The sequence below is a fragment of the Macaca nemestrina genome, chromosome 2 (assembly GCF_043159975.1).
Source record: "Macaca nemestrina isolate mMacNem1 chromosome 2, mMacNem.hap1, whole genome shotgun sequence".
Classification (NCBI taxonomy): Eukaryota; Metazoa; Chordata; class Mammalia; order Primates; family Cercopithecidae; genus Macaca; species Macaca nemestrina.
Window position 1 is genome coordinate 182,160,665 of NC_092126.1, and position 24,786 is coordinate 182,185,450.

General features: G+C 38.4%; 1 protein-coding gene and 1 non-coding gene across 10 annotated transcripts in view; one reads left to right on the top strand and one right to left on the bottom strand.

The window, feature by feature from the left end:
* Positions 1-24,786, top strand: part of LOC105477493 (SUMO specific peptidase 7) — a 200,460-nt gene that overhangs the window by 2,459 nt on the left and 173,215 nt on the right. For 5 of the 9 annotated variants that reach the window (XM_011734045.3, XM_011734041.3, XM_011734046.3 and 2 more), the window contains exons 2-3: positions 9,048-9,097; positions 16,206-16,304. The exons of 1 other annotated variant lie outside the window; for it this stretch is intronic. In XM_011734045.3, coding sequence (XP_011732347.2) covers positions 9,048-9,097; positions 16,206-16,304 — 149 coding nt within the window. Of the gene's footprint in view, positions 1-9,047; positions 9,098-10,992; positions 11,090-16,205; positions 16,305-24,786 lie in introns of all 9 variants that reach the window. 3 more of the 9 variants (XM_071092513.1, XM_011734044.3, XM_011734042.3) reach the window with 3 other exon arrangements.
* LOC112425898 (small nucleolar RNA U13) lies at positions 7,867-7,969 on the bottom strand. Its single transcript, XR_003017083.2, has one exon. It is a non-coding gene; the product is annotated as a small nucleolar RNA U13 (small nucleolar RNA).

Sequence of the window (24,786 nt, forward strand, 5' to 3'; positions counted from 1 at the left end):
GGCGTGAGCCACCGCACCCGGCCATGACGTGACATTTATAGTCATCAAAGTTTCCTAAATACACAGAAGAGTTTGATTAATAAAACAGGAAGAAGAGGTAGAAGGAGGATGGGTAGCAGTAGAAAGATAAAATAAAACACAAAATTTGAAAGTTTTGTCTGTGAGACGACATTAGGCTGCCCTAAACTATCTCCTAAACAAGGAAGAACTGTAAAATGTTCACAGTGTACTGCTCAAAACTTTTTCAGTTGCAAGTAGCAGAAACCCAATTCCAGCTGGTTTAAGCTAAACACATGTATTTGTGACTCACATAACTGATAACTATAACATTAAAAGCAGTATATTACATGGTGATACACATTAAAAGATGGCTGGCATCAGAGACAGGTTCACTGAAGTTGAATGATAAAGTGTGTGGGAGTAAGGGAGAATGACTATTAAAAGTGTTAACAAAAATATAGCACAGATAAATTAGAATCATAGACTGCAATTTTCAAATGAATTTTTTGAATCAAGATAGGAAATGTCAAGTAAATTTGAACCAACTTTCAACTGATTGCTTCAGGCAACATTCTTGGAGACCTGTGTCACTCTCATTTGCAGTTAAGGATACATATGTTCTTTAAGTACTTAGGCACTAGACACTGTGCTAAGAACTTTGGAAACTTCAGTATTTTCAAAAGCCTTATAAAGTAATTGTTTTTCATTTACAGATGAGAGAACTGGAATTTAGGGGCAGGATAAAGATTAGTAATAGCTACTAAGAAACAAGATTCAAAATGTGGTCTCTAATTATAAGATCTATAGTTTTAACTTCATTTACTGCTACTAGTGTCCCTGATGGTATAACTGTCTTAAATCTTTCAGTAGGTTCAGGTGATGTTTACTTTGCATTGAAAGTGTAATGAATGATAATTGAAGCTCAAGATGAGAACTTACAATTAGTTATGATAAAGCTGCATTATTTGCAGAGATCTTAGTTGAAGTCATTGGAATGAATGAAATTGCCCACAAAAATAATATAGAATAAGGAAGGTCTTAAATCACATACAACTAATTTCAAAGTAGGTAGGAAGAGATACTACTAACCAGTTAGGTAGATTAGGAATGTGACAGGTTTGGGAAGATAGGGAGGAGAGTAAAAAAGAAATGTTAGCATTTCAGAGAGTTAAAGTAGCATGAGGGTGCTGGATTTGGCAATTAGGAGGCCACTTTTACTGATGGTAAGAGTGGTTAGTAGACTAGTAGACAAAAGTCAAATTTCAAAAGGCTAGACGAATGATGGCGGTGAGGAAATGGGGCAGCAAAAGTAAGCTGAGAAAATGAGATGGGAAGGAAAGATTTCTAGAACAAGCTTGAGTAGGAAATTAGGTAGAAAGGCTTGTTTTTTCTTAAGATTGTGAGAGACTTAAATCAGGTTGGTAGGGAGCAGGAAAGGGGTAGAGAGGGAAAGATTGAATGTATATCAGGTAGGAGATAATGGAGTGAGGTCCTGGAAGAAACGGGAGAGATGGATGGCGTCAAAGAACAGTTTGATGAGACATAGGGAAAGGAGAAAAGATGGATAAAGATATAGACATATCTTGGGACTAAAGATACTGCAGTTATGGCTTCTAAATGAAATAGTAAGGTAATCTTTAGAGAAAGGGGCTTTTAAATGGTACTGGGAATGCAAGACAGGTCAATTAGGGATGAATACATATTAAGTACTCTTGCAGTCTTAGTTAAAACAAGTGTGAGTTTTATAGTAGTTGGAGCTCCAAATACTTTGTGACTTAGTAGTGCCAAGCAGTACAGAAGCAAGAGTTTGCAAAAAAAAAAGAGTTTAATTTTACTTAGAATTAAAGGGTGTGGCAAGATGTAAGGGCAAAGAGTGGATTTAGTGGGAGTGAGGAAGACAGTATATAGAATGAAAGGCTTGCATTTGAGAACTTGAGAGTTTTCCTTAAAGGCATTCTTGAATGCATATTGCTGAAATGGAGATATTTAGAAGTTTGTACCATTAAATGAAGATGATTCCATTGTTTTGAGTGAGTTGGTTAATGGATGTTTTAGTGCTTCAGAATGATGGTGAATTTTGATCATACTTAAACTATGAACCAAGAATCAGTATTCTAGACATGGAGAGGATCTTGGGTCAGTAGATGGCAGTCATAAATATGGGCAAGGGAATATATCATTGTTTTTATTTTTGAGATGGAGTCTCCAGGCTGGAGTGCAGTGACGTGATCTCAGCTCACTGTAACTTCTGCCCCCTGGGTTCAAGCGATTCTCCTGCCTCAGCCTCCTGAGTAGCTGGGACTACAGGTGCTGGGACTACAGGTGCATGCCACCATGCCCAGGTAATTTTTGTATTTTTAGTAAAGACGGGGTTTCACCATGTTGGCCAGGATGGTCTCAATCTCTTGACATCGTGATCCACCCGCCTTGGCCTCCCGAAGTGCTGGGATTACAGGTGTGAGCCACTGTGCCCAGCCGGGAATGTCTCCAATTTATGTCAATTTTAAAGGAGGAATTATTGCAATAAAGTTAGAATATTAATGGGAGATGGTGGTGGTGGGGAAGAAAATTTTTTTTTTGTCTCCCCCCTACAGGAAACAATAGAGATTGTTAATCTCTACTTCTGTTTTATAAGTAGGAGAGTTTTAACAAAGTAATATAGCTAATAAAAAGCTAGGATTTAGTTAACCTAAGGTGGAGGAGAAGTTCAAAGAAAATATTCAAAATTTAAGGAAACTGTATTGACTTTGGAAAAGAATTTAGTAAACTGGGGAAGAGTTGGAGAAGATGTAGATGAGGGGGTAGAATTGAATTATATGAGGTGTGATAATAAGAAGGTGATAGGCTATAGAGATTGACATCTTGGTGGTGATTCCTAGGCCTGATGATGGAAGGCAGAGGATTGAAAAGTAAATTAAGGGGGCATGGTAACACAGAGAATGGGTTATGAATAAGATTGAGTAGCTCCAAAGATCCAGACTAGAATTCTGTTATAATGCCTTCCTGATGAATAACTTTCATTTGGGTTTTCAGTAGTTTATGAATCTGGCTGATGTGGGCTGCTTCATCCTAGTTTGTGTGTGCTTGTATTGGTAAATCACCCTTGGGTTGTGCCTGGCTCCACCCATTTCTGCCTGTCTAAACTTTATTCTTCAAAGCCCAGTTCTTTTTTTTTTTGAAATGGGATCTTGTTCTGTTGCCTAGGCTTGAGTACAGTGGCATGATCATAGCTCCCTGCAGCCTTGAACTCCTGGGCTCAAGCTATCCTCCTACCTCAGCCTGCCGAGTAGCTAGGACTGTAGGCACACACTATCACGCCTGGCTATTTAAAAAAAAAAAAAAAACTTAGTTTTTGTAGAGATGGGGTCTCACTGTGTTACCCGGGCTGGTCTTGAACTCTTCGCCTCAAGCGATCCTCCCACCTTGACCTCCCAAAGTGCTGGGATTATAGGCATGAGCCACCATGCCTGGCCCAAGCTCAGTTCAGTTGTGCCTTTCCAAGAACCATTTTCTTAACTCAAACTTAAATTTATACCTGTTTCTGCACTTCTGTGGGTCTTTATGCCTCTTATATGATGTTTATCAGATTCCATCATATATTCTAGCTTGCTGAGTTGTCTAATGTCTACTGCTATACTATTAACACTGTGACAGGGACTGTCATTAATTTTATTTCCCCATAGCATCCAGTATGCCTAGAGTGTACTGGTTTAGAGTATCATCTCTGGAGTATGACCAGTGATGGATCACTGTGGTAACATTGGGCAAGTTATTTGGATCCCTCAAACCTTAATTTCTTAATCTATCAGATGGAGATAATACATTATTGATTTCATGATGTCAGGATTAAGGAAAATAATTTGTTTACACACTTAGCATAATGCCAGGCAATGATAATTACTATTATGTCAAATAAATAGGCTGGGTGCGGTGGCCCATGCCTGTAATCCCAGCACTTTGGGAGTCCAAGGTGGGCAGATCCCTTGAGCTCAGGTGTTGGAGACCAGCCTGGCCAATATGGTGAATCCCTCTCTCTACTAAACATATAAAAAATTAGCCAGGCATGTCCTTCCTGTAGTCCCAGGTAGTCGGGAGAATCACTTGAACCTGGGAGGCAGAGGTTGCAGTGAGCTGAGATCATGCCACTGCACTCCAGCCTGGGTGACAGAGCAAGACTCCATCTCAAAAAAAAAAAAAAAAAAAAAAAAAAAAAAAGAATAAATAAGTGACTGAATGGGAAAAGTTATGCTTTTAATTTTTTGACTCGTATATTTAGAATGAGAGTAATTGGAGAGATTTTTCCTATATGCTAATGCTAAAATACTGCAGTCTCCTAAAGGGAGATACTTGACTATAAAATGTTATAGTTACCATTTCTTTTGTACCAACTGTATGTTAGACGTAATGCTAAATGCCTTAATATAGACTATCATACTTTAATCTTAACAATTAAAGAGGCATATATTCTCTCCCGTTTTACAGATGAGAAACTGCGACTCAAAGAAGTCACAACTAGTAAGCCAAGATACAAATTTGGGTTGTCTAGCTTTAAAATATATACTCTTAAGCATGATAACTATACCATACAGTCTCAAGTCGAGGCACATCATATGCTTATTTAAACACTCCAGAGCTAACCTGGTATAAGATGGACCAAGTCAGTTATAAAAAAACTGTAAATTTTTTTATTAGACAAGTTGGCCAAGGAAAAAAAACATAAACATTTGGGAATTCATAATAGCATTAATGAAAGGAAATAGCGGAACAAAACAGGATGGAAGCACTTTTAACCCAATGAGATATTTTGGGGATATAAATTTGTAAATTCAAATTTAAGGAACTGATATTCCTTTAAAAAATGATATATTCTTTTATTTTGTATAAATTTAAGGGGTACAAGTACAGCTTTGTTATGTGGGTATATTGTGTGGTGGTGAAATCTGGGCTTTTAGTGCAATCATCAGCTGAATAGTGTACCCATTAAGTAATTTCTCATCCCTCACTGTACTACTCCCAGCCTTCCAAGTCTCCAGTGACTGTTATTCCACACTCTGTGTCCACGGGTACACACATTATTTAGCCCCTACGTATTATAGTGAGAATATGTGGTATTTGACTTTCTGAGTTCTTTTTTTTCTTTTTTCTTTTTCTTTTTGAAATGGTTTCGCTCTGTTGTCCAGACTGGAGTGTAGTGGTGCAAATATGGCCCATTGCAGCCTCAGCCTCCTGGGCTCAAGCGATTCTCCCACCTCAGCCTCCCAAGCAGCTGAGACCACAGGTGATGTCACTGTACCCAGCTAATTCAAATAAATATTTGTAGAGACAGGGTCTCACCATGTGGTGCAGGCTGATCTCAAACTCCTGGGCTCGAGCAGTCACCCTGCCTTAGCCTCCCAAAGTGTTGGGAATATAGATGTGAGCTTCTAATCTGAGTTGTTTCACTGAAGATGAAGGTTTCCAGTTCTGTGTTACTGTAAAAGACATGAGTTCATTCCTTTTTCATTCCTGAATAGTATTCCATTGTATTTATAGATATGTGTTTTGTTAAATTTAAAAATGACTACAAAATGAATTTCTACAGGATAAAGACTTTCTTATCACTTATTTAAAAAATTCTTTATTTTTGGTAGTCAACTTGAGTACTAGTTTATTGAAATTTGAAGTTGTCAAACGCTTAAATATAGAGGTGAAAAAAAAATATATATATTTTTGAGATGGAGTTTTGCTCTTGTTGCCTAGGATGGAGTGCAGTGGCATGATCTTGGCTCACTGCAACCTCTGCCTCCTGGGTTTGAGCGATTTTCCTGCCTCAGCTTCCTGAGTAGCTGGGATTATAGGTGCCTGCCACTATATCCAACTAGTTTTTTTTTTTGTATTTTTAGTAGAGATGGGTTTCCCCATGTTGACCAGGCTGGTCTCGAACTCCTGACCTCAAGTGACCCAACCACCTTGGCCTCCCATTAGTGCTGGGATTACAGGCATAAGCCACTGCACCTGGCCCGAAAATAATTTTTTAGATCAGGAAAACATTACATGGTTCATATAGTGAAACTAATGCTGTGTATTATGAACTTAGAATAAATCATTTCAGCAATATAGATTTTTTGGTAGTCTATATTTCATTAGTTATTATTTCTGATTTTAAGTACCATATAGTACACATATCTTTAGTATATAGTTCAGTGGCTTTTTTTTTTTTTTTTTTAAATTTGAGACAGTGTCTTGCTCTGTTGCCCAGGCTGGAGTGCAGTGGTGCCATCATAGCTCACTGCAGCCTCAACTTCCTGGTTCAAGTGATCTTCCCACCTCGGCCTACTGAGTAGCTGGGAGTACAGGTGCACACCACCACACTTTTTTATACAGATGGGGTTTCACCATTTTGCCCAGGTTGGTCTCAAACTCCTGAGCTCAAGCGATCTACCCACCTCAGCCTCCCAAAGTGCTGGGATTATAGGCATGTGCGACCATGCCTGGCCCCCGTCACTGTTTTAACTAGTGTTACCATAGGTTTATTTTAACTCTCCTTGAATTTCAGAGAAATAGAATCATATACTCTTCTGCATCTGGTTTCCTTTAAGCTTGCCTGAGTGATATATCCATATTGTGCATAGCAGTAATTCATTATCTTTTAGTGCTGTATAGTTTTCCATTACATGAATATGTTTATCCATACTTGGATATTTGGATTGTTTCCAGTTTTTGGATAGTAAGAACAAAAATACCTGAATATTCTTATTTCTGTTGGTTATTTATCTAAAAGTGTAATTGTTGGATATTGCATAGGCAGGTGTCTAACTTCAGTAGATGCTGGTGAAGCACTACTCTTAGCAAGAGCATATGAGTTCCACTCTCTCACTGATACTTGGTGGTGTCAATCTTTTTACTTTTACCCACTCTAAAGGCTGTTTAATGGTTTTCATTGCCATTTTAATTTTGCGTTTCCCTAATGATTATGAAATTGAGCACCCGTTTATATGTTTATTGGCCATTTGGATATTATTTTTTGTGAAGTGCCTATTCAGACTTTTGTCCGTTTTGAAGATAGGATTATCTTGTTTTTGCTTTAGGAGTTCTTTATATATTCTGGTTATGAATTCTTTGACAAATGCATGTATTATAAGTATTTTTCTTTTAATCTTGACATGCCTTTTCACTCACTCTTGATGATTTTTGATGAACAGAAGTTCTTTTTTTTTTTTTTTTTAAATCTGAGACAGGGTCTCACTCTGTCACCCAGGCTGGAGTGCAGTGTTGCAGTCATGGCTCACTGCAGCTGTAACTTTCCAGGCTTTAGTGATCTTTCCATCTCAACCTCTTGAGTAGCTGGGACTACTGGCATGTGCTATCATGTCCAGCTAATTTTTTAACATTTTTGTAGTGATGGGATCCCACTGTGTTGCCCAGACTGGTCTCGAACTCCTGGGCTCAAGTGATCCCCATGCCTTGGCCTTCCAAAGTGTTGGGATTACAGGCATGAGCCTCTGTGTCTGACCTTTTCTTTTTTTCCTTTTTTCTTTCTCAAAGCGAATCCAGGCCAGGCGCCTTGGCTCACTGTAATCCCAGCACTTTGGGAGGCCGAGGTGGGCGGATCTCCTGAGGTTGAGAGAGCAGCCTGACCAACATGGAGAAACCCTGCCTCTACTAAAAATACAAAATTAGCCTGGCGTAGTGGCACATACCTGTAATCCCAGCTACTCGGGAGGCTGAGGCAGAAGAATCTCTTGAACCCGGGAGGCAAAGGTTACGGTGTGCCAAGATTTGCACCATTGCACTCCAGGCTGGGCAATAAGAGCAAAACACAGTCTCAAAAACAAAACAAAACAGAAAAACCCCGCTAATCCAGTGTGGTTCTTTATTTTTCTTTCATGTCAGATGGGTGATGTGCTGACATGGTAACAAGGTTCAAGGTGCCACATCTCACAGATGCGTGTGAACACCCAGGCATCATGCTCATGAGCTACAGTAGGATCAGAAGTTCTTAATTTTAATGAAGTACAGTTTGTTAATGTTTTCATTTGTGGTTAGTACTACTTGTGCCCTCTCTGAAAAATCTTTGCCTACCCAAAGGTGATGAAGATATTCTCCTATTTAAATCTAGATGCTTTGTTTTTATCTTTGACATTGAAATCTATGATTCATTTCAAATTAATTTTGTGTATGGTGTGAGGTAGTCAAGGGTGTTATTCCCCCATTTGGTTATCAAATTGCCTCAGCATCATTTATTTTGAAAATCATCCCTTTCCTATGGAATTGCAGTCATGCATTTGTCACAAGCAGGTGACTATATATATATATATATATATATATATATATCTGCCATTTATGTTTTTAGTAAAATCTGTGATATATTCCAATAGACTATAAGTTCCAGGAAAGTTTGGAACTTTTGCCTAATTTGCCTACTACACTGTACTCATTGCCTAGCACAGTGTCAGGGCACATAATAGACATTGAATTAATATTTGCTGATTGGAAGTTAGGACTCAGAAAAATCCACAGCAAGTCTGAAAAAAATGTTGGTGAGTAAAAGACAGTTAAACTGTTGCCAGTTGCACAGCATGCTTAGATATGTAGTAGAACTGAAAGTGTTTTTATAGAATATTCTCAACTTCTAACTTCTAGAATTTCACCTGCTTCTACCTCCCCCCATTATAAGAATTTGTCTGATCAAATGGTTCTACTACTAGGTGTGAGGTCTTTGGCCAGGGAATTTGTTTAGTTCTTAGAGCCAAGTTTTCCTCTTTCTTTTCTATTTTTTTTGTGTGTGTGTGTATATATATATATATATATATATATATATATATATATATACACACATATATATTTTACTGGAGACATTGTGTGAGAATCTGCTATTCTTCTGACATGTAGTTATTTTTTGACTTTTATGTTTAGCCCTTCAGTTTCTGTAAAATATATCAGTGTAAATTTAAATCTAACAAGTTAATTTAAAACAAGGAATGAATGTGAAAGAATCTCCTTTATCAAACTGTTTATCTCATTTAGATGTTAAACGGTAATTTTTACCACGTCTTTGGTTTTTGTAGAAATCACCACAGAAGGAAAAAGGAAAAAGTCATCTTCTGATTTATCGGAGGTATGCATTTGTTTTGCTTTTAATCTATTATCTTTGGAGTTACTGATACTGAAAGTATTTTGCTGTTTGTCTTTTTAATAACATTTTAAAGAAAATAGTATAAAACTTTAATCAGTGTTTTGGGAGAATGGTGTATTCTAATTAACTGAAGATCAACCAGGAAACCCTTCTACCAAATTTGTTTAAATTGTTGACTGGTATGCTTTCCAGACCGGATGACCAATATACTTTCCAGAGCTCATTTTAGATTTTATTTAAAACATAGCACAACATTTCTCTGATGACTTAATCTATTAGAGTACCTAATGTTCATTCATTAGTGATGCTATAGATGCAGAATAGTCGTACTCAAGGTATGTGCTGAACATTACTATTGGGAATATGTCCTTTTAAGCCTCTTTTTTTCATTTATTTCTTCTACATATGCCAAGAGTAGCAAAACAAGCAAAATGAAGTTTCTACCTACATAGGAAGTGTTCAAAAAAATTAATTCCTTTTAAGAAAGATAATCTTTTCCTTTTCTTTCTTTTTTAAGAGACAGGGTTTTGCTCTGTTGCCCAGGCTCAAGTACAGCTCACTGCAACCTTGAACTCCTGGGCTTTAGTGATCCTCCTGCCTCAGCCTCCCAAGTAGCTGGGAATACAGGGATGTGCCACCATGACCAGCTAATTTTAATTTTTTTATGTAGGGACAGGGATCTTGCTATGTTGCCCAGGCTGGTCTCACATTCCTGGCCTCAAGCAATCCTCCTGCCTTGGCCTCCAAAAGTGTTGGGATTATAGCATAAGCCACCATACCTGGCATATAGAGATAATTTTTTTTTTCTAGAATTTTGTTCTTTAAATGCAGTAATATCCTGATTTACATTATAAGAATTTATTAAACCCTTTCCTATGAAGCAGTCTAAGTTATGCACAGAGAACTTTAATATGATACATCTTCACGTTACATAGTTATAGCATTTAACAAAGAAGAATTCATAAAGGAGGACAATGAGAGGAAATCAAGAGTACCTTAGAAGACCGTATAGAAAGTATGGCTTTAGATATTATTTCTTTTTTGGCTTAAGATTTGCCTGGTGTGGTTTCTCCATTTAAAACCCTGGATTTAGTTTAAGTGGGGTAAATAGAAGGTTAAAAAAAATCTTATGCCGAGGCAGTAGAATCACTTGAGGTCAGGAGTTCAAGACCAGCCTGGCCAACATGGTGAAACCCCATCTCGACAAAAACACAAAAATTGGCCGGGCTTGGTGGCTCACGCCTGTACTCCCAGCACTTTGGGAGGCCGAGGCGGGCGGATCACGAGGTCAGGAGATCGAGACCATCCTGGCTAACATGGTGAAACCCTGTCTCTACTAAAAATACAAAAAATTAGTGGGGCGTGGTGGAGGATGCCTGTAGTCCCAGCTACTCGGGAGGCTGAGGCAGGAGAATGGTGTGAACCTGGGAGACGGAGCTTGCAGTGAGCTGAGATCGTGCCACTGCGCTTCAGCCTGGGCAACAGAACGAGACTCTGTCTCAAAAAAAAAAAAAAAAAATAGCTGGGCATGATGGCGGGTGCTTGTAGTCCCAGCTACTTGGGAGGCTGAGGCAGGAGAATCGCTTGAACCTGGGAGGCAGAGGTTGCAGTGAGCCGAGATTGCACCATTGCACTCCAACCTGGGTGACAGAGCGAGACTCTGTCTCAAAAAAAAAAAAAAATCTTACATTGCCAGGATGAATACTATCATACTACTTTGAAATACCTCTGTATTAACTACTACTATTTTTGTTTTTAATATATCCAGTGAAGTGAAATATCCTGCTTTAGACTGTTGCATTATTCATGCAATTAATCTGAAATCCTGCCATTAGAAATTAATACTGAATTAATCCATTTCTCTTTCTGATTTTTAGATGTTCTACAGTGTTTCTTAAACTTTTGTTTACAAGGAAGTTGAGACTTACAGAAAAGTTACAGAAATTTTGCAGAGTTCCTGTACAATTCACTCAGGTTCTCTCAATGTTATTATCTTATGTAACTATAGTATGATTATAAAAAACAAGAAATTTATATTCATACAGTACCTTAAACTGGTGGTCCCCAACCTGTTTGGCACCAGGGACCAGTATCGTGGAAGACAGTTTCCCATGGACAGGGGTTGGGAGGATGGTTTCGGGATGAAACTGTTTTACCTCAAATCTTCAGTCATTGGGTTCTCAGAAGAGCGTGCAGCCTAGGTCCCTTGCACGTGCAGTTTACAATAGTATTTGTGCTCCTATGAGAATCTAATGCCACTGCTGATCTGACAGGAGTTGGAGCTCAGGCCCTAAGGCTCCCATGCTGCTCACCTCCTGCTGTGTTGTCCTTGGCCTGGGGGTTGGGGACCTCTGCTTTAAACTGTAGACATCATTTGGATTCCTTCGGTTTCACTAATGTCCTTTTTCTGTTGCCAGATCCAATCCAGGATCCCACATTGCATTTAGTTGTTAGGTCTCCTTAGTTTTCTTAAGTCTGTGACAATTCTTCAGTCTTTTTTCTTTCATGACCATGACACTTTTGAAGAAAACTGGACAGTATTTTGTAGAATATCTCTCACTTTGGGTTTGTTTCAGGTTTCTCAAGATTAGATTAAGGTTATGGCCTTTTGGGAGGAATACCACGGAAGTGATAGTGCCCTTCTTAGTGCATTATATCAGGGGTTACGTGATAGTGATATATCTTAGTACTGGTAATGTCAGCCTTGATTGTTTGGTTAAGATGGTGTCTGCCTGTTTGCTCCATTGTAAAGTTATTTTTCTCCTCTTTATAATTAATAAATAGGGGAGATGCTTTGAATCTGTGCAAATATATTATTTTATCTCAAACTTTTGTTTACTATTGTAGCATCTATCAGTGTATCTTGCCTGCAAATTTGTATTTGTGATATTTTGGTGGTTTTCTGTTTTGCTCATTCACTATAGATTTATGAATGTAAATTCTTCTATGAGGGACCAGTGTGGTGGCTCACAACTGTAATCCCAGCACTTTGGGAGGCTGAGGTGGGAGGATTACTTGAGGTCAGGAATTTGAGGCCAGCCTGGGCAACAGAGTGAGACCCCATATCGAAAAATAAAAATTAGTTGGCATGTTGGCATATGCCTGGAATCCCAGCTACTTGGGAGGCTGACATAGGAAGATTGCTTGAGCCAGGGAAGTTGAGGCTTTGGTCAGCCATGATTGCACCACTGCATTCCAGCCTGGATAACAGAATGAGACACTGTCTCTAAAAAATAAAAATTCTTCTGTAAGGGAGAGCTGATTATCTTCCCCAATTTACTTACTTATTTATTTATTTAGAGGTCCTCCTGCTTCGGCTTCCCAAAGTGTGAGGATTCTAGGCATGAGCCACTGTGCCTGGCTTCACTTATTTATTTATATCAATATAGACTCATAGAATATTTAGTTTATTCTGTGAGTTATAATCCACTACTGTCATTACAGGTTTGTTGGTCAAAGTATTCCAGCCTTGGGAGATCTTTCATGTTGGCTGTACCCTTTTGACGTGCTCCTATCTTTTTTTTTTTTTTTTTGAACGCTTACTTTCTGACACTGTGTATTTTTTGGCACTGCAAGATGCTTATCTTGTGTTTTCCCTGCCCCAGGCTTGAAATCAACCACTTTCCCAGGGAGTCCTGGTTCTTTCATTTGAAGGATGATACTTAGAAACCCAGGTCTGTGTGCTAGGTATACTTGCAACTGGGATGTCATTGTTTTTAGGCTTTCTCAACAGACAAGACTAGAAAAATATATGTTCACACATACAACATACGTATCTCTATTTTCCCACAGAAACACATGTATCTATATTTATTTCTCTATCTGCCTATCTGTATAAAAAAATGAATACTGATACTTCTGATTCCAGTCCCACACCACAAGTCTTATTCTAGCTTTTCCTCTTTCCTTATTTTTTTTCTGTCTCTCATTATCTACAATATATGTACTTATTTCTTAATCCCATAATTTATACATAAAGTTGTGGTAGTGCATTTAAAAAATGTAGACTTTCTTAGAAAATTAGCATATTACATTATTGTTAGTAGTTTATATTACTGCCTTTTCCTCCAGGCTGCTAGTGGAAATAAATTACCAAAAGGATAAGAGCTTTGATGGATACAGGGAGAAGATACTAACACATGTTGAATTTAAAGTGTTTGGCCTGGGCCTGGCAGGTTGGCTCATGGCTATAATCCCAGTACTTTGGGAGGCCAAGATGGGCAGATCACTTGAGGTCAGGACTTCAAGACCAGCCTGGCCAAGATGGCGGAAGCCCATCTCTACTGAAAATACAAAAATTAACTGGGTATGGTGGTGCATTTTTGTAATCCCAGCTACTCCGGACGCTGAGGTAGGAGGATCGTTTGAACCCGGGAGGTGGAGGTTGCAGTTAGCTGAGGTCGCGTCACTGCACTGCACTTCAGCCTTTTTGAGATTCTGTCTCAAAACAAAAAAAAAAACAAAAAAAAAAAAGTGTTTGAAGTGTTTGGCTGGGTGTGGGAGCTCATGCCTCTAATCCCAGCACTTAGGGAGGCCAAGGTGGGAGGATTGCTTGAGCCCCAGAGCCCAGGAATTCGGGACTAGCCTGGGCAACAAAGTAAGACCCTGTGTCTACAAAACAAAAAAAAATTAATCAGATATGATGGTGCATGCCTGTGGTCCCAGCTACACAGGAGGCTGAGGCAGGAAGATTGCCTGGGCCCAAGAGGTAGAAGCAGGAAGTAAGTTATGTCTGAGTCATTACATGCCAGCCTAGGTGACAGAGTGAGACCCTGTCTCAAATAAATAAACACATGTTTAAGAAATATTTCTAAAATGACACTAGATTGTTGTAGAGATATTCTAAAGTTCAGTTAAACAAAAAGAAGACCACCCAGACACAACCAGAATTAATACTATGAAGTGTATCCTTCTAGTTTATTTGTCTCTGTATAAGAAACATATTAAAAAATAGAAAACCACAAAATACTGTCTTGTAATCTGTTTTTTCCTACGTACCTGTATATAATGAACATTATTTTCTGAAATCTAATTGATTAAAGCATTGGTCAGTAGATATTTATTGGGTACTCAACATGTATTGGATACTCCATTAGACATAAGTAACCAGGGAAATAGTGGTGAACATTTTTTTCTTTGACTTTTGTTTAAGTTCAGGGGTACTACGTGCAGGATGTATAGGATCGTTGCATAGGTCGCCATGGTGTGCGCCATGGTGGTTTTCTGCAAGAACAACCTATCACCTAGATATTAGGGCCAGCATCCATTAGCTATTCTTCCTGATGTTCCCTCTACCTGTCTGACAGGCCCCAATGTGTGTTGTTCCCCCGTTGTGTCCATCTGTTCTCATCATTCAGCTCCCACTTAAAAGTGAGAACGTGAATTGTTTGGTTTTCTGTTTCTGCATTAGTTTGCTGAAGATAATGTCTTCCAACACCATCCATGTCCCTGCAAAAGACATGATCGTGTTCCTTTTTATGGCTGCATAGTATTCCATGGTATCTATGTACCACATTTTCTTTATTCAGTCTATCATTGATGGGGATTTGGGTTGATTCCATGTCTTTGCTATTGTGAATAGTGTTGCAGCAAACATGTGCATGCATATATCTTTGTAACAGAGTGATTTATATTCCTTTGGGTATATACCCCGTAATGGTGTTGCTGGGTCAAATGGTATTTTTGCCTCTAGGTCTTTGAGGAATCACCACACTGTCTTCCACAATGGCTGAACTAATTTACAATCACAGCAGTGGTGTAAAAGTGTTCCTTTTTCTCCACAACCTTGCCAGCATCTGTTGTTTTTTGAGTTTTTAGTAATAGCCATTCTGAGTGGTATGAGATAGTGTCTCTTCGTTTTGATTTGCATTTCTCTAGTGATCAGTGATGTTGCTGACCACATGTGTGTCTTCCTTTAAGAATCGTTTGTTCATATCCTTTGCCCACTTTTTAATGGGGATTTTTTTTTCTTATAAATTTATGTTCCTTTTAGACCCTGGATATTAGAATTTTGTCAGATGGATAGACTGCAAAATTTTTCTCCGAATCTGTAGGTTGTCTGTTCACTCCGATGATAGTTTCTTTTGCTGTACAGAAGTTCCTTAGTTTAATTAGATCCCATTTATCAATTTTTGCTTTTATCGCAATTGCTTTTGGCATTTTTGTTATAAAATATTTGCCTGTGCCTATGTCCTGAATGGTATTGCCTTGATTTTCTTGTAGGGTTTTTATAGTTTTGGGTTTTACATTTAAGTCTTTAATCCATCCTGAATTAATTTTTGTATATAGTATAAGGAAGGGATCCAGTTTCAATTTTTTGCATATAGCTAGCCAGTTCTCCCAGCATCATTTATTAAATAGATAATTATTTCCCCATTGCTTGTTTTTGTCAGGTTTGTCGAAGATCAGATTGTTGTAGGTGTGTGGTCTTATTTCAGAGTTCTTTATAATGTTCCATTGATCTGTTCCATTGATTCTGTTTCAGGAATGTGTGGTGTGGCAGTGATGGTTGCGTAGATAAAATAGTAATTTTGACAAGAATCTGGAGTACTTCACTAGGGAGAGAAGGAAGAGCATTCTAGATTGAGGGAACAGTATATGCAAAGGTTTAGAGATATGAAATAATGTGATGTGTTTGAAGAAGGTTGATTCATTCAGCGTGATTGGGTTGTAGTTTTGATGTGTGTGTGATGTGAAAGAGCCCAGACTGTAAAGAGTTTTACAGTTGTAAAGAGTTTTATCTGTAAGTAATGGCTACCGTTGTTGAATTTTAAGTATTGCAGCCATAATTAGGTTTTATGTATTAGAGAACTCTGGGGCTGACATTTGAAAGGTTAAAAGGGGAGAAGACAGCAGGCAAGAGAATAGTTAGGAAGCTCTTGTGATTCTTCATTTATCTACTTTCAAAGTCAAGGAGAGGGTTTTTGTAAATAAAAATTATATTTAATTGCATATGAATTAAGCACTGAATTTAAAACTCCTTAAAACTGTTAGCAAATTATTAATGCAGGGTAATGTAATGGTTCTGTTAGCTGAATTAGCTCTTGTATATAGTTCAATTAAACTAATTATTTTCTCATCCTATTTTCAGATAAGAAAGATGTTAAATGCAGAATCAGAGGATGTCCATGTTCAATCACCACTGTCCAAATTCAGAAGCTCAGAATGCTGGAATCTCCCTTTGCAGGGGGTAAATAAAATTAAAATTAATTTCTTCTAAGTATATAGTTTTATTTGGTATGTTTAAAATATTGTAATAATAAACTAGTTCAATCATTATGGAAAACAGTATGGCGATTCCTCAAGGATCTAGAACTAGAAGTACCATATGACCTAGTCATCCCATTACTGGGTATATACCCAAAGGATTATAAATCATGCTGCTATAAAGACACATGCACGCGTATGTTTATTGCGGCACTATTCACAATAGCAAAGACTTGGAATCAACCCAAATGTCCATCAGTGACAGACTGTTAAGAAAATGTGGCACATATACACCATGGAATACTATGCAGCCATAAAAAAGGATGAGTTTGTGTCCTTTGTAGGCACATGGATGCAGCTGGAAACCATCATTCTCAGCAAACTATCGCAAGAACAGAAAACCAAACACCGCATGTTCTCACTCATAGGTGGGAACTGAACAATGAGATCACTTGGACTCAGGAAGGGGAACATCACACACCGGGGCCTATCACGGGGAGGAGGGAGGGGGGAGGGATTGCATTGGGAGTTATACTTCATGTAAATGACGAGTTCCAACATGGCACAAGTATACATATGTAACAAACCTGCATGTTATGCACATGTACCCTAGAACTGAAAGTATAATTAAAGAAAAAGAAAAAAAGAGTGTAATGATTTTACACCTATGTATCAAACCTGGAGAAACTGACAGATCAAATGGGAACATCTGATTTAAAAGTGTGATTCAAAAGTCATTGAGTTCATTCATTTGACGATAATTTTGGGGCAAATCATGGCCCCTTCCTTAATTGTGTATTTTGTCTTCACTTATGGAATTGATTTGAAGATATTCAAAGGAGAGTCAAAGATTTTTGTAACTTAACTATAATAAAAATATGATTTAAATTATAAAAAGCTTAAAATAAAAAAAGATGATTTTTGTAACTTAAATATAATAAAAATATGATAAACTAAAAAAAAAAAATACTGTAATAAAACTGAATTTTTGCCGGGCGCGGTGGCTCATGCCTGTAATCCCAGCACTTTGGGACGCCGAGGTGGGTGGATCACCTGAGGTCAGGAGTTCGAGACCAGCCTGGCCAACATGGTGAAACCCCGTCTCTACTAAAAATAGAAAATTGAGCCGGGCATGGTGGCACATGCCTGTAATCCCAGCTACTAGGGGGGCTGAGGAAGGAGGATTGCTTGAACCTGGCAAGTGGAGGTTGCAGTGAGCCAAGATCGTGCCACTGCACTCCAGCCTGGGCAACAGTTAGTTGATATTCCGTTTCAAAAAAAAAACAAAACAAACAAACAAAACACTGAATTTTTTTTTCTGATATGTCCCTTTTTTGGTTTTCTTGTGTTATTTAATTGCAGATTTTAGTTCATTTTTGGCATGTTTAAATGATACTTTGAGGTTAGGCTCTTCAGTTTAAAACTGTATACATTATTATGCATGATTGATTTCTTCATGAAATTTAAGTCATTATTGTAAAATAAATTCTGTTTTAAGTTTACTAAAATGATAAGATTTATAGAATTGTTTGTTCTTATGCTCTTGACCCATTTTAAGTTTGAGAGTGTATGTTTTGAAGAGTAATACAACTATATTTCAAAAGGTATTCTGATTATAAATCTGGACTTTATCTCACTGTTAAGCATTATAATCAGGCTTTGATGAATAAGGCTTAAGATAGCAGTTTTTTGTGTTTTGTTTTTTAACTTTTTAGTGGTACAAGTGCAGGTTTGTTCCATAGGTAACTTGTGTCATGGGGGTTTGTTGTACAGATTATTTCATCACCCAGATATTAAGCCTAGTACCCATTAGTTATTTTTCCTGCTCCTCTTCCTCCTCCCATCCTCCGACCTCTGAAAGGCCCCAGTGTGTATTGTTCCCTCTATGTGTCCACGTGTTCTGATCATTTAGCTCTCACTTATAAGTGAGAACATGCAGTATTTGGTTTTCTGTTCTTGTGTTAGTTTGCTGAGGATAATGGTCTCCAGCTTCATCCATGTCCCTGCAAAGGACATGATCTCATTCTTTTTTATGGCTGCATAGTATTCTATGGTGTATGTGTACCACTTTTTCTTTATCTAATCTACCATGGAAGGGCATTTAGGTTATTTAGAGACAGGGTCTGTGTTGCTCACACTGGAGTGCAGTGGCACAATCATAGCTCACTGAATCCTTGAACTCCTGGGCTCAAGTGATCTTGCTGCCCAGCCTCCTGAGTAGCTGGGAATACAAGCAGGTGCCTGGCTACTTACCATTTTTTTTTTTTTTTTTGTAGAGGTGGGATCTTGCTATCTTGCCTAGGCTTGTCTTGAACTTCTGGCCTTAAGCAGTCGTCCTACTTTGGTCTCCCAGAGTGCGGGGATTAGAGGCATGAGCCATTGGAATGTGGCCTTGGAATGTGGAAGTCTGAGAGGAAGGTGCTGGCAGGGTTGACTTCTGAGGCCTCTTTACTTGGATCGCAGATGGCTGTCTTCTCTCTGTGTCTTCACATGGCTTTTTCTCTGGGCACGTGTATCCCTAGGGTCTCTTCTTCTTATAAGGACATTAGTCCTATTGGAATAGGACTCCACGCACATGACCTCATTCAACCCCTTTTAAGGCTCTGTCTCTGCATACAGTCACATTAGGAGTTGGGGCTTCAGCATATGAATTTTGGGGGAATACCATTCAGTCCATAACTGCAGCATTCATTTTAGGATAACACTTTTTAAGTAATCTTAAATATATATATCTATATTTTTTTTGTTATAAGAAAAAATAACCATTATTTATTTACTAATTTTTTTTTTGGGACAGGGTCTTGTTCTGTCACCCAGGCTGAAGTGCACTGGTGCACTCATGGCTCATTGCAGCCTCAGCTTCCCGGGCTCAAGCTGTCCTCCCACCTCAGCCTCCTGAGTATCCGGATTACAGGCATGCGCCACCATGCTTAGCTAGTTTCTAAATTTTTTTTGCAGAGACAAAGTTTTGCTATGTTGCTTAGGTGATCCTCCCACCTCAGCCACCTGAAGTGCTGGGGTTACAGGCGTGAGCCCTCGTACCGCTTGACCCTATTAACCATTTTTTTTTTTTTTTTGAGACGGTGTTTCATTTTTGTTGCCCAGGCTGGAGTATAATGGTGCGATCTTGGCTCACTGCAACCTCCGCCTTCCGGGTTCAAGTGATTCTCCTGCCTCAGCCTCCCCAGTAGCTGGGATTACTGGCATGCGCCACCATGCCGGGCTAATTTTGTATTTTTAGTAGAGGTGGGGTTTCTCCATGTTGGTCAGGCTGGTCTCGAACTCCCAACCTCAGGTGATCTGCCTGCCTTGGCCTCCCAATGTGCTGGGATTATAGGCATGAGGCACTGTGCCTGGCCTCCTATTAACCATTTTTAAAATTTGTTCTTAGAGGAGAGATTTGTCCTCAGTATTTTTTGCTTTAAAATTAGTGTAAAAGAACATTTAGAAATGTTATTAAATAATACATTTGTTGTTTTGTATTGGATACAAAGAGTACATAAAAAGGGAAACAGTAAAGGAGACCAGGTGTGACTTATGTTTACTTAAAAAGAAAATAATATATTTGCATAAGGTTAGAAAATTTGGGCTATGTAGAAAGGTACAAGGTGGGCTTACACTTGTTATCCTAGCGCTTTGAGAGGCTGAGGTGGGAGGATCTCTTGAGCCCAGAAGTTGGAGACTAGCCTAGGAAATATAGCGAGATCCTGTTTCTACTAAAAATTGGAAAATAAGGTAGGCGTGGTCTTGTGCACCTGTAGTTCCAGCTACTCAGGAGGCTGAGGTGGGAGGATCCCATGAGCCCAGGAGTTCAAGATTAAAGTAAGCTATGATTGTACCACTGTACTCCAGCCCGGGCAACGATGAGACCCTGTCTCAAAAAAAAAGTATAAGTTGGAGCAAATAAAATCTCTTTCTGTCGTTTTTCTCTAAAGGCAACCACTATTAATGAGTTTTTTCATTTATTTCTAGAAAAAAAAGCATATTTCCATATATATGGAAATTTTTGATATTCGCGAAAGTTAAGTGATACTTAAATTTTGGGAAATCGGCATCCTGTTTGAGACTGGAAGTGGCACATGTCAGCCTTACTGTGCTCTGTGGTTGGCTTAAACTTCACTGTATTTGCTAAATATTTGCTCATACTTTGTATAGTGTTTGAGGCTGTGCAAGGATCTTGCTGCATTTCCACTGGTCTACTTTTTTGTTAATGTTTTTAGTGGTTTTCAATGGAAGAGAAAGGAATAAATGCCCCTTTCCATAGTCTTCAGCAGAATTTTAACTCATTTATTTATTTGTGATTTTTATTGACATATAGTTACATTAAACAGGCAGTCTTAAGTATAAAGTTAGATGAACTCTGACTAGAGTAACATATTGTCATGCTCCAGAAATTTTCCTTGTTTTCATTTTGTCTTTTAGAAAATCAAAAGAATTTAATATATTTTTAATTGATTCATTTTTCTTTTTTATGTGACTCAAGTATATGACTCAACCATTGTGTCTTTTCCTCATCTGTTGCTTGTACCTCCACCATGATTCTGGCAATCTTCTGATTTCTGTTTCCATTGTTTTGCCTGTTCTTAAATTTCATAAAAATGGAATGACATAATATGAACTCTTTTGTGTTTGGCTTCTTTTTATTCAGTATAATATTGCTAACATTTATCCATGTTTTGCATCTGTCACTGGTTTGTTTCTTTTTATTGTTATGTAATATTCCATTATGTGAATATACCATGGTTTATTTAATTCTCTATTGATTGATTTTTAGGCTCGTTTTTTTTTTTTTGAGATGGAGTTTCCCCCTTGTTGCCCAGGCTGGAGTGCAATGGCGCGATCTCAGCTCACCACAACCTCTGCCTCCTGGATTCAAGCGATTCTCATGCCTCAGCCTCAAGAGTAGCTGGGATTACAGGCATGCGCCACCACACCCGGCTAGTTGTGTATTTTTAGCAGAGATGGGGTTTCTCCATGTTGGTCAGGCTGGTCTTGAACTCCTGACCTCAGGTGATCCGCCTGCCTTGGCCTCCCAAAATGCTGGGATTACAGGTGTGAGCCACTGTGCCCATCCTGGCTTGGTTTTAATATGCATTTTTGTGATGACTAATGACATTAAAAACATTTTCTGTGGTTGTTAGGTGGAGTGTTGTGTAGATGTCTATTAGGTCCAGTTAATCAAGTCCCAGGTTAAGTGAGAGTCTCTTTGTTAGCTTTCTGCCTCAGTGATCTGTCTAATGCTGTCAGTGGGGTGTTGAAGTCTTTCACTATTATGATGTAGTTGCCTAACTTAAGTCTTTTTGTAGGTCAAGCAAAATTTGTTTCTTGAATCTGGGTGTACCAATAGTGGGTGCATATATAATTAGGTAGTTAAGTCGTTTTGTTAGATTTTACCATTTATCATTAGGTAATACCCATCATTGTTCTTCTTAATTGTTGTTTAAAGTCTGTTTTATCTGATATAAGAATAGTGGCTCCTGTTCTTTTTTGTTTTCTATTTGCATTGTAGATCTGTCTCTCTCCCTTTACTTTGAGCCTGTGGATGCTGTTACATGTGAGATGGGTATCTTGAAGATAGCAGATGGTTGGGTCTGGTGTTTTTATCCACCTTGACACTCCATGTCTTTTAAGAGGGATGTTTAGCCATTTATACTCAGGATTAGTATTGATATGTGAGATTTTGATCCTGTCATTATGTTGTTGGTTGTTGTATAGACTTGATTGTACAGTTGCTTTATAGTGTCTGTGGGCTATGTGCTTAAGTGTATTTTTGAGGTAGTAGGGGTCATTCTTCTGATTCCATGTTTAGTACTCCCTTAAGGACCTCTTTCTTATAAGGCTGGTGTAGTTGAAGCAAATTCCCTCAGTATTTGCTTGTCTGAGAAGGATTTTATTTGTCTTTCACTTATGAATATTAGGCTGGTAGGCTATGAAATTCTTAGTTGGAATATCTTTTCTTTAAGGTTGACTAAAAGAGGCCCCCAATCTCTTCTGGTTTGCAAGGTTTCTGCCAAGAAGTTTGCTGCTAGCCTGATAGGAGTTCCCTCTGTACATGACCTGACCCTTCTCTCCAGCTGCCTTTAAGATTTTTTTTTTGCATTGACTTTGGTGAATTTGATGACAATGTGCCTTGGGGATGGTTGTCTTGTATAGTATCTAGCTGGAGTTTTCTGTACTTCATAAATTTGCATGTCAACCTTTCTTTCTTTCTTTTTTTTTTGGAGATGGAGTCTCTCTCTGTTGCCAGGCTTAGTACAGTGGCACGATCTTGGCCTCCGCCTCCCAAGTTCAAGCAATTCTCCTGCGTCAGCCTCCTGAGTAGCTGGGACTACAGGTGCATGCTGCCACACCTGGCCAATTTTTTGTATTTTAGTAGAGACAAGGTTTCACTGTGTTGCCCAGGCTGGTCTTGAACTCCTGAGCTCAGGCAATCCACCTGCCTCAGCCTCCCAAAGTGCTGGTATTACAGGCTTGAGTCACCGTGCCTGGCCTGCATGTTAGCCTTTCTACTGCAATTCGGGAAATTTTTGTGGACCATATCCTCAAATGTATTTTCCAGGTTGCTTATTCTCTCCATTCTTTCTCAGGAATGCCAGTGAGTCATAGATTTAGTCTCTTTACGTAATCTCATTAATTATCCCTCCACTGATGAAATGTTTCTATAGCTCTAAAACTCTGAAGACTCTGCCAAAAGATTCCTAGAACTGATAATTGACTTTAGCAACCTCTCAGGATACAAAATCAATGTGGAAAAATCAGTAGCATTTCTAGACACCAATAATGTCCAGGCTAAGAGTCAAATCAAGAACACAATCCCATTTGCAATACCATAAAGAAAATGAAATACCTAGGAGTACAGTTGACCAAGAAGGTGAAAGAATCTACAAGAAGAACCACAAAACTCTGCAGAAAAAAAATCAGAGATGACACAAATAAATGGAAAAACAATCCATGCACATGGATTGGAAGCATCAACATCACAAAAATGACCATACTACCCAAAGCAGTCTACAGATTCAATGCTATTCCTATCATATTACCAATGTCATTTTTCAGATAATTAGAAGAAACTATTCTAAAATTCACATGGAACAAAAAAGAGCCCAAATAGCCAAAGCAATCCTAAACAAAAAGAATAAAGCTGGAGGCATCATAGTACCTGACTTCGAATTATATTTAAGCCCACAGTGACCAAAATGCATGGTACAGGTATAAAAACAGACACATAGAGCAACGGAAAAGAATAGAAAACTCAGAAATAATGCTGCACACCTACAACCATCTGATCTTTGAAAAGCTGACAAAAACAAGTAATGGGGAAAGGATTCCCTATTCAATAAATGCTGCTGGGACAGCTGGCTAGCCATATGCAACAGAATGAAACTAGACCCTTGCATTTTACCATATACAAAAATTAATTCAAGATGGATTAAAGATTTAAATGTAAAACCTCAAACTATAAAAATCTTAGGAAAAATATCTAGGAAATACCCTTGTTATCAGCCTTGGCAAATAATTTTTGGCTAATGCCCCAAAAGCAATTGCAGCAAAAACAAAATTGACAAATGAAACTTAATTTAATTAAAGAGCTTCTGCACAGCAAAAAAACAAAACAAAACAAAATCCTTAGGGAATGGGAGAAAATATTCACAAACTATGCCTCTGACAAAGGTCTATTATCCAGATTCTATAAGGAACTTAAACAGATCAACAAATGAAAAACCAATAACTTTATTAAAAAATAGGCAAAGGACACGAACAGATATTTCTCAAAAGAAGACATACAGGTACTCAGAATTACTATGAAAAAGTGCTCATTGTGACTAATCATCAGGGAAATACGAATCAAAACCACACTGAGATACCATCTCACACCAGTCAGAGTGGCTATGATTAAAAAATGAAAAACCAGGTGCCAGCAAGACTGTGGAAAAAAGAAAACACTTATGAACTGTTTGTGGGCATGTAAATTAGTTCAGCCACTGTGGAAAGCAGCTTGGAGGTTTCTCGAAGAACTTAAAGCAGAGCTACCATTTGAACCATCAGTCCTATTACTGGGTATATATCCAAAAGAAAATAAATAGTTTTGCCAAAAAGACACATGCAGTTAAATGTTCATCATTGAGCTATTCATAATAGCAGAAACATGGAATCAACTTAGGGTACCCATCATTGGTGGATTGGATAAAGACAATGTGGTACTATACATCATGGAATACTATGCAGCCATAAAAAGGAATGAAATCATGTCCTTTGCAACAACATGGATGCAGCCAGAGGCCATTATCCTGTGCAAATTAATGCAGGAACAGAAAACCAAATATTACATGTTCTCATTCATAAGTGGTAACTAAACACTGAGCACACATGGCCATAAAGATGGCAACAACAGACACTGGGGACTCTTAGAGGAGTTAGGGAGAGATGGGAGAAGAGGTTGAAAAACTACATATTGGGTACTATAT